General features: G+C 48.2%; 1 protein-coding gene across 1 annotated transcript in view; it reads right to left on the minus strand.

The window, feature by feature from the left end:
* The window catches only part of LOC124116555 (ribosomal RNA processing protein 1 homolog A-like), a 31,900-nt gene extending 19,246 nt beyond the window's left edge, over positions 1–12,654 (minus strand). Inside the window, exons 1-4 of the mRNA XM_048393928.1 lie at positions 12,499–12,654; positions 9,444–9,523; positions 8,734–8,877; positions 7,564–7,758 (exon numbers count right to left, since the gene is read on the minus strand). Of these exons, the coding sequence (XP_048249885.1) occupies positions 7,564–7,758; positions 8,734–8,877; positions 9,444–9,523; positions 12,499–12,622 (543 nt within the window). The 5' untranslated portion in view covers positions 12,623–12,654. The remainder of the gene's footprint in view (positions 1–7,563; positions 7,759–8,733; positions 8,878–9,443; positions 9,524–12,498) is intronic.
* Between the last annotated feature and the right edge of the window lie 1,702 nt (positions 12,655–14,356).

A 14,356-nucleotide genomic window follows, 5' to 3' on the forward strand; every position in this document is an offset into this window, starting at 1 on the left:
TATCACGGAGATGCAATGAGACCTGGCTGCTGCAGACCTATAAAACCACATCAGTGAGTGAGTGAGTGAGGTTTCCAGTTATATCACGGCATGTCAGCTTAATGTGGGAGGAAAGCCTGAAGTGATGCAGGTCTCAGACGTTTACCACTTCGGTGAAACCCACGAGCACGGGTATGCTGCTGACAAAACCTAGAAACATAATCGGGGCGAACCGGGATTCGAACCCACAATCATAGGTTTCTGGCGTGCCCAAGGGACACAACTCTGCACAGCAATCGCAGCGCCTTAGACGACGAGTCCACCCGTGCCCCCTTTAAATGACATCAAGACAAGATCGTCTCATAACATTCATTGCACTACACAATACATTCAAATCTTCTCCCATTATCAATAGAGAATTTCGTACTATAACAGGAAAGCGAATTCTATATCTACCGTTAAAATCGGCTCTATGCAGCCTATGAAGGGTGTGACCCTAACAGCTTACCATAGGCGGCAAAGATTAGGGTGGGCTGGGCAACACCTGGGACGGGCGGTGTGCAAATGGTGTAACACCAAGTTTACAATCAATTCAAGGTTGATTGACCAGAGAGATATGTTGATGACATTCTGCGTCCACATCGTGCCCCGGTTGTAACCGTTATCTCTGACCAGAAGACGGCAGTTCCCGGACATGCCCCAAGAGGACATCTGGGAGAGGTTCTCGGGTGTACGCAAGAGACCCAACACCCGCCACCCTGGCCCAGAAGGGGTAGAGTGAGTGAGTGAGTGAGTGAGTGAGTGAGTGAGTGAGTATGCGTGAGTGAGTGAGTATGAGAGTGAGTGAGTGAGTGAGTGAGTGAGTGAGTGAGTATGAGTGAGTGAGTGAGTGAGTGAGTGAGTGAGTGAGTGAGTGAGTGAGTATTGTTTTACACCACTTTTAGCAATATTCCAGCAATATCACAGCGTGGGACACCAGAAATGGGCTTCACACATTGTACCCATGTCGAGAATCTGCATGACGTCCGAACGCTTTAACCACTAGGCTACCCGACCACCCCAGCAATACCAAGGGCAACCATACACAAGTTAATCAACAGTATGCCATCAAAGGGCCGTGCATGTAACGCCCAACATGGTGGACACATCACACGTTGATCTACCCGCCTGAAATTAATTTTACAGACATTTATCGTCATTACACCTTCACTATCATTTCATCAGTTCCCTTTTATTTGTCGGAAGTATATTAATGTCCAAAGTCCAAAACTTGCAAAGTTTAGGAAAAAAGGAAAAAGAGCGAGTTTGGTCATGATTGATAATTTTCTTACCTATATTTCAAGGTTCTATATTTGAGTTTCAGAGGGCCAGGAAGGGCGGCCATCCTACCTCGACGTTTGTTCAACAACAATCTCATTAAAATCAGATCTTAGTTCTCGTTATCGCTAAACAAAGATCTGAGGACATCCCATTAGGGGTCACGTCAGAACAACCTTTCATCCAACCAATCACGGTTACCAGATCATGAAAGTGACAGTCGGATTGTGTTTTCTAATCATGTAACCACGATTTATTAAACACGGGGTATTCCGAACGACAGTTACAGGTTTTTATGATTATATCCATACAATCTAGGCCATATATAAGCCATTCCAGAATGTTCTATCAATTTTGTAGAATTTTCCTATTCGGAATATTCTATAAGTAATACGTTACCACTGTTATACCGAGGCTGTTGTCTCCCACAACTGCTGCTATAGCGAAATCTACCACAGAGATCTCAATTACCTCATGCAGCACGTGCGTAGCCACTTAGCTGCCATGTGACACCCTTCACTCTTGTCTCCTGCGAGAGCAAGTGCTCGGGGGACGGACGGGCGGGCAGCAGCCCAGTGGTAACGTATTACTTATAGAATATTCCGAATAGGAAAATTCTACAAATTACATTAAGTAATACGTTACCACTGTTATACCGAGGCTGACTACCACAGTAGGCGGTGGGGAGCACCTACAACCCGAATCCTGACTGCTAGCGTTCCTTCCGACCAGCGGAAGTAAACACCAAGGCGGAAGCACTCGATGCGCATGCACCTAGCTAGGCGTTACCCTATAGGAATACCAAAGCACTGTCAAGCGCATACCGTAAGGCTCAATCGTCATTGCCAAAACGATTGGTGACTCCAAACGGCCCCACTGGATAGGTATTTCATCGCCGCAGCGGATGAGAACACTGTATCCGCGTGAGCTTAATCTTAGATCAGGTTAAACAGTCGAAAAGAGGGAAATTAATTTCATTCAGACCGTATATCCCAGAGCAAGCCTACTTAAAGTATGCATTAGGCGCGTGACCTAATTCCAGTATTTGTAAGCATGCATCACAAGGTTGGGATACACGACAGACAATTAAAGACATAATTGTCAAAATACAAATAAGGACAAAGCACACAAAAAGCCGCCCTCACCTGTGGTGTGAGTGCGCTGGTTTGCGGGACCCCAACTCCTGTACCCACGGCAGTGGGAACATTGGAGTCGACCCAGATTGACCACCGTGCAAGGTCAGACGCCTGAGGAGTTCGGAATTGCGCTGGGCACACCCCTTAGGTGCCCGCTTGCGCCGCGATCCGCGGGCCAAGACGGTGCACACTCTCCACGACGGCATCAGCGACCTGTTTGAGGTAATGATTGGCAAAAACCGAGTCAGAACGCCAGTAACAACCTCGTAATATTCTGCGAACAGAGATATTCGAGTGTAGGGCAAATGTTGCCGCTAGCGCCCTTATCTCGTGCGGGTTTGACCCCGCTACCGGTAACCCCCGAGACCGGTACGCCAGATTGATGACAGAACGAAGCCACAACGCAATCGAGTTGCGAGTTATGTCAACCGTGCGATTAGGGTTACACGATATGAACAGACGGTCACGCCCTTGTCTACGTTCATTCGAAGCCTTAAGATAATACTTAAGGGCCCTAACCGGACACAGCGCTCTGTCCTCAGTATCAGCAGGATGTAAGATTTCTTTGAGTGATCTTACAGTGAATTCTCTCTCCGTTTGCCCGACTCTGATTCTTGGCGACGAAGCCCATGAGCAGGCCCAGGCGGACCGCTCCTTCGTCACCCCTATCGAATCGTACCTTGGCGACATCGAGTGCATGAATTTCGGATACACGTGCCGCCGTGGCAAAGGAGAGGAGAAATGCTGTTTTCCAAGTCACATGCCGGAACGAAGCACTATGCAAGGGTTCATACGGAGCTTCCGTAAGTGATTGCAACACTAGGGAAAGATCCCAGGCCGGTGCCCGAAGGCGGCCCTTCTTAAGATCGTGCTGTTTGAAACCCTTGATAATACCCCGTATCACCGGCTCTTTGGAGAGACTGGTACCCATAGCAACGTCCCGTACCGTAGCAACGGACGAGACATAGTTGGCAATGGAACCCCCGGAGAGTTTCCGGGTCTCTCGCAAGTGAGACATGAAACGAGCAATATCCTGCACAGATACCTTATCTGGCGAATGAATGTGATGTTTACAACACCACTTCGTGAAAATAACCCAACGTGCATTATACACCTTCTGGGTAGAATCACGATGCATACTAACGTATGCCCGAGACGCCCGGCGAGAAAAAACTTTACTCCTCAGACGCTCGGTGACAACATCCACGCGTGCAGATTGAACTGCCCTGCGTTTGGATGAAGCTGACGGGTGTGAGGGTGGATCAAGAGATCCGGTCTCACAGGCAGTGGAAGTGGCGACTGCGTGACCTGGGTCAGCAAGTCGGGGTACCACGATCTGTTCGGCCACATGGGCGCGATCAGTAACATTCGACAGCGAACTCCTCGGAGCCGGCTTAGAATGTGTGGTATCAACGCTGTCGGCGGGTAAGCATAAGCGTCCAAGCCCGTCCAGTCTAACGCGAGAGCATCGTGATCGATGGCCCTCGGGTCCGGGACTGGTGATACAAACAACGGGAGTTGATTGTTGAACCGCGTTGCGAACAGGTCGACCATCGGACGACCCAAACGTTCGCACAGCCACTGAAACACTACTGGGTTCAGCATCCACTCTGTGGGGCTCGGATCCTGAGGCCTCGATAGAGCATCGGCCAGTACGTTCCGCACACCTGGGATGTGACGGGCGTGTATCTGGCACGGGACACTGTCCACCAGAGCGTAAAACTCGAACGTGAGATCAAGTAGCGAGTGACTGTGGGTTCCCCCCAGTTTGTTCACATAGGACACTACCGTCGTGTTGTCGGTCGCCAGCATGAGCCGGGCGTCGACGAGACGATGCTTCCAGTGATTGACTGCGTTGATCACTGCCTTGAACTCGAGACAAGTGATGTGAAGACCTAGTTCGTCTACGCACCACAGCCCCGAGCTCACCTCCCCCTTTAGATGGGCGCCCCAGCCCACTAGAGAGGCGTCTGTATACAGGGTCAACGTGGCCCGGTAGGGCCGCATAGAGACTCCTGATAAGACAATGTAAGGGACCGTCCACCACTCCAGATGCGGTCGGAGCCGATCCGGGAGGGCGACGGTCGCACTGTTCACCTCCGTTGCTAACAACTGGATTAAAAACCGTTGCAGCGGGCGGAGTTGGAGACGACCCCGTGCGGTGCAGTCCTGGGCTGATACAAGTAGCCCTAACAGCTGTTCCCAAAAGTGAACAGTCTGTTGCACCGCTAAGACTTTGGCAATCATCGCCTGAATTTTGTGCCACCGGTCTGGGGGGACAAAGAGGCGAAGGGACACCGTGTTGAACCGACCTCCGATGAACAGCAAGTTCTGAGAAGGGGTTAACTCGCTCTTGGGGAGATTGATAATCCACCCAAATTGCTCCAAGAGCCGACGTGCGAAAACGAGATGGCGTGACAGGGTGTCCGTCATTCGATTTGCTACTAGCGAGTCGTCCAGGTACGCGAAGTACCGGACACCCCTCCTGTCGAGGAACCCCACTATGGGGGTGGTTAACCGGGTGAACAGCCAGGGAGCGGACGTGTGAATCATTCTGAGTTCGGCACTGTCCTACTTGGGAACGAGAAATATCCTGGAGTAAAACCCCGGTGTTATTTCTGGTAGAGCTAACTCCCGTACTGCCCCTTCTCCACCAACCTGCCGATGGCATCGGCGAGGATGGGAAGATTGGTTTCCGAATCGAAACCTGCCAACGGGGCAACGATGAGCGGCGGATTCGCTTTGAGATCAAGCCGATAGCCGTACCGAATCGTGTTGACCACCCACGGGTCGTCGAACACTTGTTCCCAATTCTCCCAGTAAGTCTGGAGTCTGGCTCCCACTGGGGAAGGAGAGGGGGCCCTGACAGGTTGCGGCAGGCGCAACTGTCCAGGGCCAAGTGACTCGGGTTCGCCTAAGGGCCAACCGAAGTTGGCGCTGTCGGCATACGAACCCCTCCAATGAGAGTCACCTGGAGGGGCCCTTGCCGTCCGTCGACGACTTGGGCTTCCCCCAGTTCCCCGTCTTCCCGCGAAAAGGGCAGCTGATTGCCCATACCGGAGCCCTCAGGGCGGGGCTACTTCCCAGAGGAAGAAGAACCCGACCCCTTAGACCTACCGGCCGCAGCAGCCTGGGGCGCGCTCCGGTTAGGAGCGGCACCCAGGCGCCTATGCAGGGACCCAACAAGAGCAAGTGTGTGCCGAGAGTCCTCGGCAACGTACTCCAGGGAAGCATTTAAACTGAGCAGGCAGTTGTAAATGCGCTGGTCACGGTCCGTGGGAGAACCTTCGACCAGACGGGCCGCTGCAGCCAAGTAAGTGTCTCCGTGAGACATGGAGTGCCGAGCGAGGGCGTCCAGCTGGTGCAAGGTAGCTTGCGTTACCGTAGCAGCCGGTGGGGCACGGACACCCAACCGCTCAACATGGGCCTCCGCGGTAGGACCAGCCTCGGGAAAGGCAAGGTCATGTACCGGGAATAAACCCTTTCTCCACGACGTCGGAGGCAACGGGAGACCCCGACCGGAGGCCACCGCGAAGGCGTTCTCCAAGGAAGGCTTGAAACCGCGCAGCAAGGTTGATGCGGGGAAAGCCGTGTCGGAAGACTCATCGTATACCTCGGAGGAACCCACAGTCGTGGATTCCCCGCGGTACCGGCCGGGGCATGTCCTCAAAGAGGTCATAAACCATGGCCACGCGGTCCTAAACCGATAGCGGGAGCAGCGGTTCGGGGAAGGACCGGTGACCACGGGAGCCGCCGCCGTACCGGTGGACCCCGCGGCCACCGAAGTGGCCGGGGACGGAACAGCCAGCGGCCTATCCTGAGATAAGGCCGCAAGCTTGGAGTCCACAAGTTATGCAAGTAATGCAGCGACGGAATCCCCGGACAGCACACGGGCCGCCAAGAGATCCGCCGCTTTACCGGTGGACCCCGCGTCCGACCCCTCGGCCACCGAAGAGGCCGGGGACGGAACAGCCAGCGGCCTATCTTGCGATAAGGCCGCCAGCTTGGAGTCCACAAGTTTCGACAACAATGCGGCGACGGAATCCCCAGACAGCCCGAGGGCCGCAAGGGGATCCGCCGCAGCCGAGGAGGTGGTACCCGCATGGGGACCCCGACCGGACGAACCGGCCACCACAGGGGTGGAGACGGACTGTACGTACAGCCGGTACCGCTCAAACACCGCAGGCCCCAGACCTTCGCACAGGATGCACCGGGTGTCCCCGCAAGAAACACCCTGCACCGCGGGCAACGATCGTGGGGATCCCGGGACGACAAAAACTTTCTGCACACCCCACAACTCCGAGGAGCAGGGGTAGAGGGGGTGGATACTGGGGACATATCCATGTCAGACATTGATTGTTTGCTATAAACAAAGAACAAAACATGGTTACAACGCACGCACCACAATGATTCACAAACGAACATTTTCACAAGAAAATAAACGAGCAATGTGAACATATAACATACACATATAACTTTTATTAAAGAAATAAGTTATGTTAACCCCCGAAACATACAAGAACAGGGGAAACGTAAAACACAACGTGCATACGCGAACCCCGCAAGTATATAGAAAAAAGGGCGGGAAAATTATAACCAAGCGTAGCTACCGCAACGCCCCATAAAAGCACAGTTTATTAGAGAATAAACTATAATAAATATCACCAAATCTTCAAGGAACGCTTCAGCAGGAGGAAAACACGTCTTGCTACGCAGACGAAGGAGACAAGAGTGAAGGGTGTCACATGGCAGCTAGGTGGCTACGCACGTGCTGCATGAGGTAATTGAGATCTCTGTGGTAGATTTCGCTATAGCAGCAGTTGTGGGAGACAACAGCCTCGGTATAACAGTGGTAACGTATTACTTAATGTAATTTAATTTTTTTAATCGAGAATACGACAAAATATGTTTCGAAGCGTAGTCACCAGTTTGAAACTAGTGTCTTAAAGCTCGAGAAAGCTGCCCTCTGATGGGCCAATGTCGATTTCTTGTCAGTCTTTTCACTGGTCGGTCAAAATTCGCGAAAGATCGTTCTGACGTGACCCGTAATTGGATGTCGTCAGATCTTTGTTTAGCAGTAGCGAGAACTAAGATCTGATTTCAATGAGATTGGTTCAACATTTGCACCCACCTGCTGGGCTCCAACCTTGGCCAGCTCTGACAGGTAGATGTCAGCAAGGTGCATGGAGAAACTGTCGGGGATGCTGTCCGACGTCGTGCTCAGCGTCGTCGCACGCATCACCTCTGCCAGGGCGGCGATCATCTCCTCCGCCCATCCACCCTGTCTCAGCAGCACAAACACTTGGTGGAGCATCTGCCGCGTCATCTGAAAACATGGCAGTCTGTCAGAACATCTCGGACATGAACTTAGATTTCCGCCCAAAGTAAATAACACCGTAATATAAATCTGCCCAGCCCTGACTTACATTCAGTGTTTGAAATAGCCATCGGCCCGTAGGCCCGAGGCCGACAGATTTGTTCTCGGGCTGATAGTTTTCAGATTCAGCAGGCCCTTACGACCTGCCATTTATTTAAGTAATTATTTATTAAGCATTTTTTAAGTAAAATGTGATAAACAAAACTTTCATATTCATAAACAGTAGGATTAGACCTTTCAAATGGTGTATGACATATAGCCGCGAAGATGTTTTGAAGCTGATATTTCCTGATGAATGTAGGCTTCATCTATCACTGCCGAGTCTCTGGGGGGTCGATATGAGAGCAGTACAAGCTTCTGGTTGACTGGTTGTGTTTTGTAAGTTATATTGCAAGAATACATCTCCCTGCTTCAGCTGAAATGTTTGGGCCTACAGTTTTTCCGCTGGGCCTACAGTTTTTCCCTTGGCCCTACAGTTTTTCCGCTGGGCCTACAGTTTTTCCACTGGGCCTACAGTTTTTCCCCTGGCCCTACAGTTTTTCCACTGGGCCTACAGTTTTTCCACTGGGCCTACTGTTTTTTCACTGGGCCTACAATTTTTCCGCTGGGCCTACTGTTTTTCCCCTGGGCCTACAGTTTTTTCTGCTGGGCCTACAGTTTTTCCACTGGGCCTACAGTTTTTCCCCTGTGCCTACAGTTTTTCCGCTGGGCCTACAGTTTTTCCACTGGGCCTACAGTTTTTCCGCTGGGCCTACAGTTTTTCCACTGTGCCTACAGTTTTTCCACTGGGCCTACAGTTTTTCCACTGGGCCTACTGTTTTTTTAAAATGTGCTGGCCCTTAAGGCTGTCAGTTTACTCTGCTGAGACTCTGCTGAGACACTGCTCACTTTATCACCCTGTATTCAAACTGCCCCAGCACTGACCATCATAAACTTGTCCAGCCGCTGTCTGTCGATGCCGTTCCACTCGCGAGCTTCTGTCACCAGGAACACCTTGAAGAATGTCATGGCTGCCGCAGTGTTGGTGAAGCTGAAGACAAGGCGGGTGATGTGGACAGCCAGCTCCTCCTGGTGGCAAACACAAACATCAGTAAATACCGTGACACCCGATCCAATCAATACGTCACATGACCCCGTCAATATTGCTGCAACTGACCGTCAATACAACTTCATCCGACCCAGTCTATACCGCTTCACCGGACCCCGTCAGTACCATGCCATACAACCCCGTCAATACCGCTTCACCCGACCCGGTCAGTACCATGCCATCCGACCCCATCAATACCGCTTCAACTGACCCCGTCAGTACCATGCCATACAACCCCGTCAATACCGCTTCACCCGACCCCGTCAGTACCATGCCATACAACCCCGTCAATACCGCTTCACCTGACCCGGTCAGTACCATGCCATCCGACCCCATCAATACCGCTTCACCCGACCTGGTCAGTACCATGCCATATGACCCCGTCAATACCACTTCACCTGACCCCATCAGTACTGCCTCATCGGACCCAATCAGTACCATGCCATCCGACCCCATCAGTAGCGTGTCGCCCGACCCCCTCAATACCATTGACCCCCAGATGTGATGCAGAGTCCTGGGGACGTATTCCCCCCCCGGGATGGTTTACCTGCAGCAAGGGCTTGTCTTGCATCCACATGCAGTAGTGAAGACCCTTCCATAGCTTGATGAGGTCCTCCTCTGTCAGTCCTGAAACAAATACATCCATTAGCAAGCATCATCAATGATCATGATCAAGGTCAATGTAACCCTGTGGTTACTGTTAAAATGTACAGGAAAGTGACAGTGTTCCCGTTGGGTTTTGAAACCTCGTGGACTGGTAACTCTAAAAATGACCAGTCCCCTCTAATTTTTGTAAGTCCCAACTTTCAACAACAAAAATGCAATGTCATCTCTGAAGTAACTTAGTTAGATCTACAAGTTATTCACACAAAGTTCATTCACAATTTTCTCGTTTTTTTTAGTATTTCGAGACTACAAATATATATTTAACCTCAAAGCAAAGCGAAATGTTATTTCCCTCACTAAAAATAGATAACAGGAAACCCTGATGGTAACAAACAAGCTGACTTTGTTCGAAAAATATACTTATCTGAATATCACCAATGTTTTGTTCAACAACAAAGACGTATGAGGTCATTTATTTGCCAGTCCACAGGGACTTGCAGTAACATGAATTACCGGTCCAAGTCTAATTTTACCGGTAAAAACCTGGTAATTACATGTAAACGGGAACACTGAGCAACTGTGAAAGCATGGTAATTGTTGCTCCAAATAGTTGATTTCATCGATGACTTATTTCAGTGTCTTACCAAGGAGGTGGTGAGGTGAGGTGAGGTGAAATGGGGTTTAACGTCGCGTCCAAGATTTTTGCACTTATATAGTGACGTGCATGTACGTGTGTGTGTGTGTGTGGCTGCTTGTACTAGTCCGGACTGATGCCGATTTATAGTGCCAGCCCACTGAGATACCATGCCACAGTTTAACATGAATACCCCACTCAGACACAGTATACTGACTCCGAGCCGACCAGTCCTTGTTTTAGCCCCTTAATGCCGAGCGCCAGACAGGGTAACAACAAGTACCATCTTTTAACGTCTTTTGGTATGACGCGGCCGGGGATCGAACCCCGAACCTTCCGCTCTCCGGGCGGACGCTCTACCATTAGACCACGGAGGCGGTCGGTGGTGAGGTGAAATGGGGTTCAATGTGTAAGATTATTGTTGTCATAGTGACATGCATGCACGTGTGTGTGTGTGTGTGGCTGCTTATGCTAGTCTCAACTAATGCCAGTTTTATAGAGACAGCTCACTGAGATACCATGCCGCAGTTTTACATGAATACCCCACTCAGACACAGTATACTGACTCCGAGCCGACCAGTCCTTGTTTTAGCCCCTTAATGCCGAGCACAAGAGAGGTAACAACAAGTACCATATTTTAACATCTTTTGCTAAGATACAGACGGGGATCGCACCACCAACCTTCTGCTCTCTGGGCGGATGATCTACCCCCTGCAATACGGAGGTGATGTCTAACCAAGGTTTGTTTGTTCGTTGTTTAACGCCGCACTCAGCAATATTCCAGCTATATGACCGCTGTCTTTCAATAATCGAGTCTGGACCAGACAATCCAGTGATTGATATCATGAGCATTGGTCCACGCAATTGGCATCGATGACATGCATCAACCAAGTCAGCGAGCCTGACTACCCGATCCCGTTAGTCGCCTTTTACGACAAGCATAGTCGCCTTTTGCGGCAAGCATGGGTTGCTGAAGACCTATTCTACCCCGGACTTCATGGGTCGTCTAACCAAGGAATCAGTCATGGTATCAGAACTTGATAACTGTTGTGTACAGGAAAGCAATTATTGTAAGAGACAGCTGTGTTTACTGGTGTTGGGGAACTGCTGCAGATGCAAGACGGATGCACAGACATCCAGACTTGCCAGATATTATAGACTTGCATGGGCTGTATTGGACACATTTGTTTCACTTTCAGGATCTGTATGACAGACTAAAAATGATAGTGATGTTACCACTACCAAACCGTCATAATATAAAGTATAATATAATTTTTTTATTTTTTTTTAAATCAGTAAATATATCTTATTTTATGTTACAATAGTTTAACTATACCATGTATACTGACTGCAAAATAAACATCATTTCATGAAAATAATTCATGAAAGTGTCCCATTGAAATATCAATGCATTTTTGGGGTATCTCGTTTTTAACATTAGTTTGTATCCAAATTTAATGTTAACTGACAAAAAGTGGCACAATTTATGGACATCATGGGTCACCAAAACACAGTTTAACAAAAGTCCATGGTACAAAGTCAGATTTTGTCATATTTCTGGAGTCAAAATAAAAAATTGCACGATTGCTCCAGCTTTGTTAAAGATCAAGTGTGACCATATTCAGCAAATACAAGGACAATGTTTACTTCAGTGCACCAACAAATCTCAGTTGTAATATTGACAATGTTAAGAAATACAGAGCGTCAATATATATTTTGAAATATATCCTCAGCATTGACGACGATGACTGCAGTGATCACGTTTCTGCCAGCTTCTGTATGGGCTGGGCAGTTCCGTAGCGCTGATGGTTTCGCACATAGGCTAGAGGGCCGTCCCTCTATTTTAGTCTTTGACCTAATCACAGTATTACAGTGGGTGGGGCTATTTCGTTTTATTCATGGTTGACTGTTTTCTCGTACAGTGTTTTGACAGTTTATTACTGAATGTTTTATACGTAATTATCTTTATAAAAAAATATATGAGCATCTATAAGCAAAGTGGTAATATGGGAGGAGTGCACCTTCCCGAGCTCACGATTTCAGATTTCAATTAGCGCCAGGTTGGATGGGGGGGGGGGGGGGGGGGGGGGGGGGGGTGAGAGGAGGAGAGACACGGGGGAAATCACGTTGCCAGCTTAGACCTATGGATCGAGGAGGCATGTGGGATATGTAAAGCGAGGAACAAAGTCAGCAATCTGAGACAATTAACACAATATAAGCTGCGCACGGTGAAATTCGTTCTTGCCATCAATATGTCCATGTTTTCTGATGCGCGAAAAGTGAAGCTCTCACGTGTCTCAACTCGGCGCAGAAGAAATACAAGTACAATGAACACAATTGATAAACACGTGACATCGTGTACCTGGCTTAGCAGCAGATTTTGAGTGGATATATTTCCTTAGTTTCTTCAGGGCCTTATTGCGTATTTTCTTCTCATTTGCAGCTAATCTTTGAGCAAACTGTATCTCAGCACTGGGAGCCGCCATCTTAACCACATGGTCTGCCGGAAGCACAAGAGCGACAACTCTGTGTGATTGGTGAAAACAAAAGGAAAGGGAACGGCTTCGAGGATTTTCAGTTTAATCAACATATAAATGGAATTAAAAATGAATCAATATCTTTAAACGTATCTTTTTTTAACGTAGTTTCCGTTTTACTTACAGATATGATAAATACACTGCAGTGATAGTCCATTTATGTCAAACATAAAATATACATTACTGTCTTTGTGATTTTATGAACGCTTTGAAAACGACAAGAATGGAGTAAGTGGGTGAGTTGGGTTATATCGTCAGCTTAATGTGGGAGGAAAGCCCGAAGTAAGTGATGCAGGTCACAGACGTTTACCACTTCGGTGAGACCCACGAGGACGGGTATGGTGCTGACAACCTAGAAACATAATCGGGGCGAGCCGGGATTCGAACCCACCATCATAGGTTTCTGGTGTGCCCAAGGGACGCAACTCTGCACAGCGAATCGCGGCGCCTTAGACGACTGGGCCACCCGTGCCCCTGATCAAACAACTTCTGAGCAAGAGTCGTACGACACGCTTTGAAATATACGTAGAAATCTTGCTTGAGATAAATGGAAAGTTGACTTTTGGAAAATTCCTCTGTTCATACAGCCCCCGCCCCCACAAGAATGGAAACATTTCTTTAATTGTGGACTACACTTTGGTATTCAGTAGGTTAATAACACTCAACCCTTACTAGGGAGGCCTTGTGAAATGGTTGAAGATAATGTGATGTGGTTGAAATTACCCACACAGTAATGGCTGCCACCTTGCTAGTTACTTAGTGTATGAAACCGTCCCCTCTATATTCCGCAGCCAAAAAATATATATTTTGCGGTCAATTTTTGTAAATTCTCCAACCACTTTATGATAACTCTGCACACAATTCAAACGTTTAAGCTGATATTTCGTGAATTTCGTTGTTTCGTTGTTTGACTTTTGGCAGGAATTTTCATTTTAAACCTATCCACGGAAAAGAAAAGTCTATCGAAGTGAATCTGTAAACATACAGACATTCACTTTCGGTAAGCAATAATACAAAAGGCAACTTCATTTCAAAACAAATGAATATCCGTTTACATATTTAATTTAAAACCAGCTTTCGACTCACGTGTTAAATTCTGCAGTGTATTTGGCGAATTCTGCGGTAGATAAATGCAAAATTCTGCATGATTTCCGCACAGAATTTTCTGCAAGATCGGTACATGCCGGAGTGGGCATTTCTGCAATTTAACATATTCCGTGATCCCGGAATACAACTGTGACTAAAGTATGTTGTGGACGTTCTCGCAAAACGCTCCAATATCTCGACACGCATATCCCCCAAAGCAAACAGAAAGTCTTGAGAGCTATAATCCTGAAACAAAGACAACTTACTTTTAACTTAACTTGCCTAGTTCCCACGATGTGAAGCAATTAAATAATAAATCTAACATTTCGTAGATGAAATATTGACAGAGGTATACGTTAGCCATTGGACACACAAACAATCCTGAGTTGAAATGTCGGAGGGGAAAATGGGAAGTTTTAAATTCCTGAATAACCAAATAAACCACCAGTTCAACAGTATTTACTTTTTTAAAAGAGAAGTTACAAACCTTTGTTTAGTTATGTTACTGAAACGAATCTACATTTGAACCAATATTTGGTTTTGTCGTGGAAGTGAAAATCTTAAAGTATATATAGCAAAAGGCACAAGTTCAGCACT

This window comes from Haliotis rufescens, unplaced genomic scaffold, assembly GCF_023055435.1.
Source record: "Haliotis rufescens isolate VD_foot unplaced genomic scaffold, xgHalRufe1.0.p SCAF_122, whole genome shotgun sequence".
NCBI classification, from domain to species: Eukaryota; Metazoa; Mollusca; class Gastropoda; order Lepetellida; family Haliotidae; genus Haliotis; species Haliotis rufescens.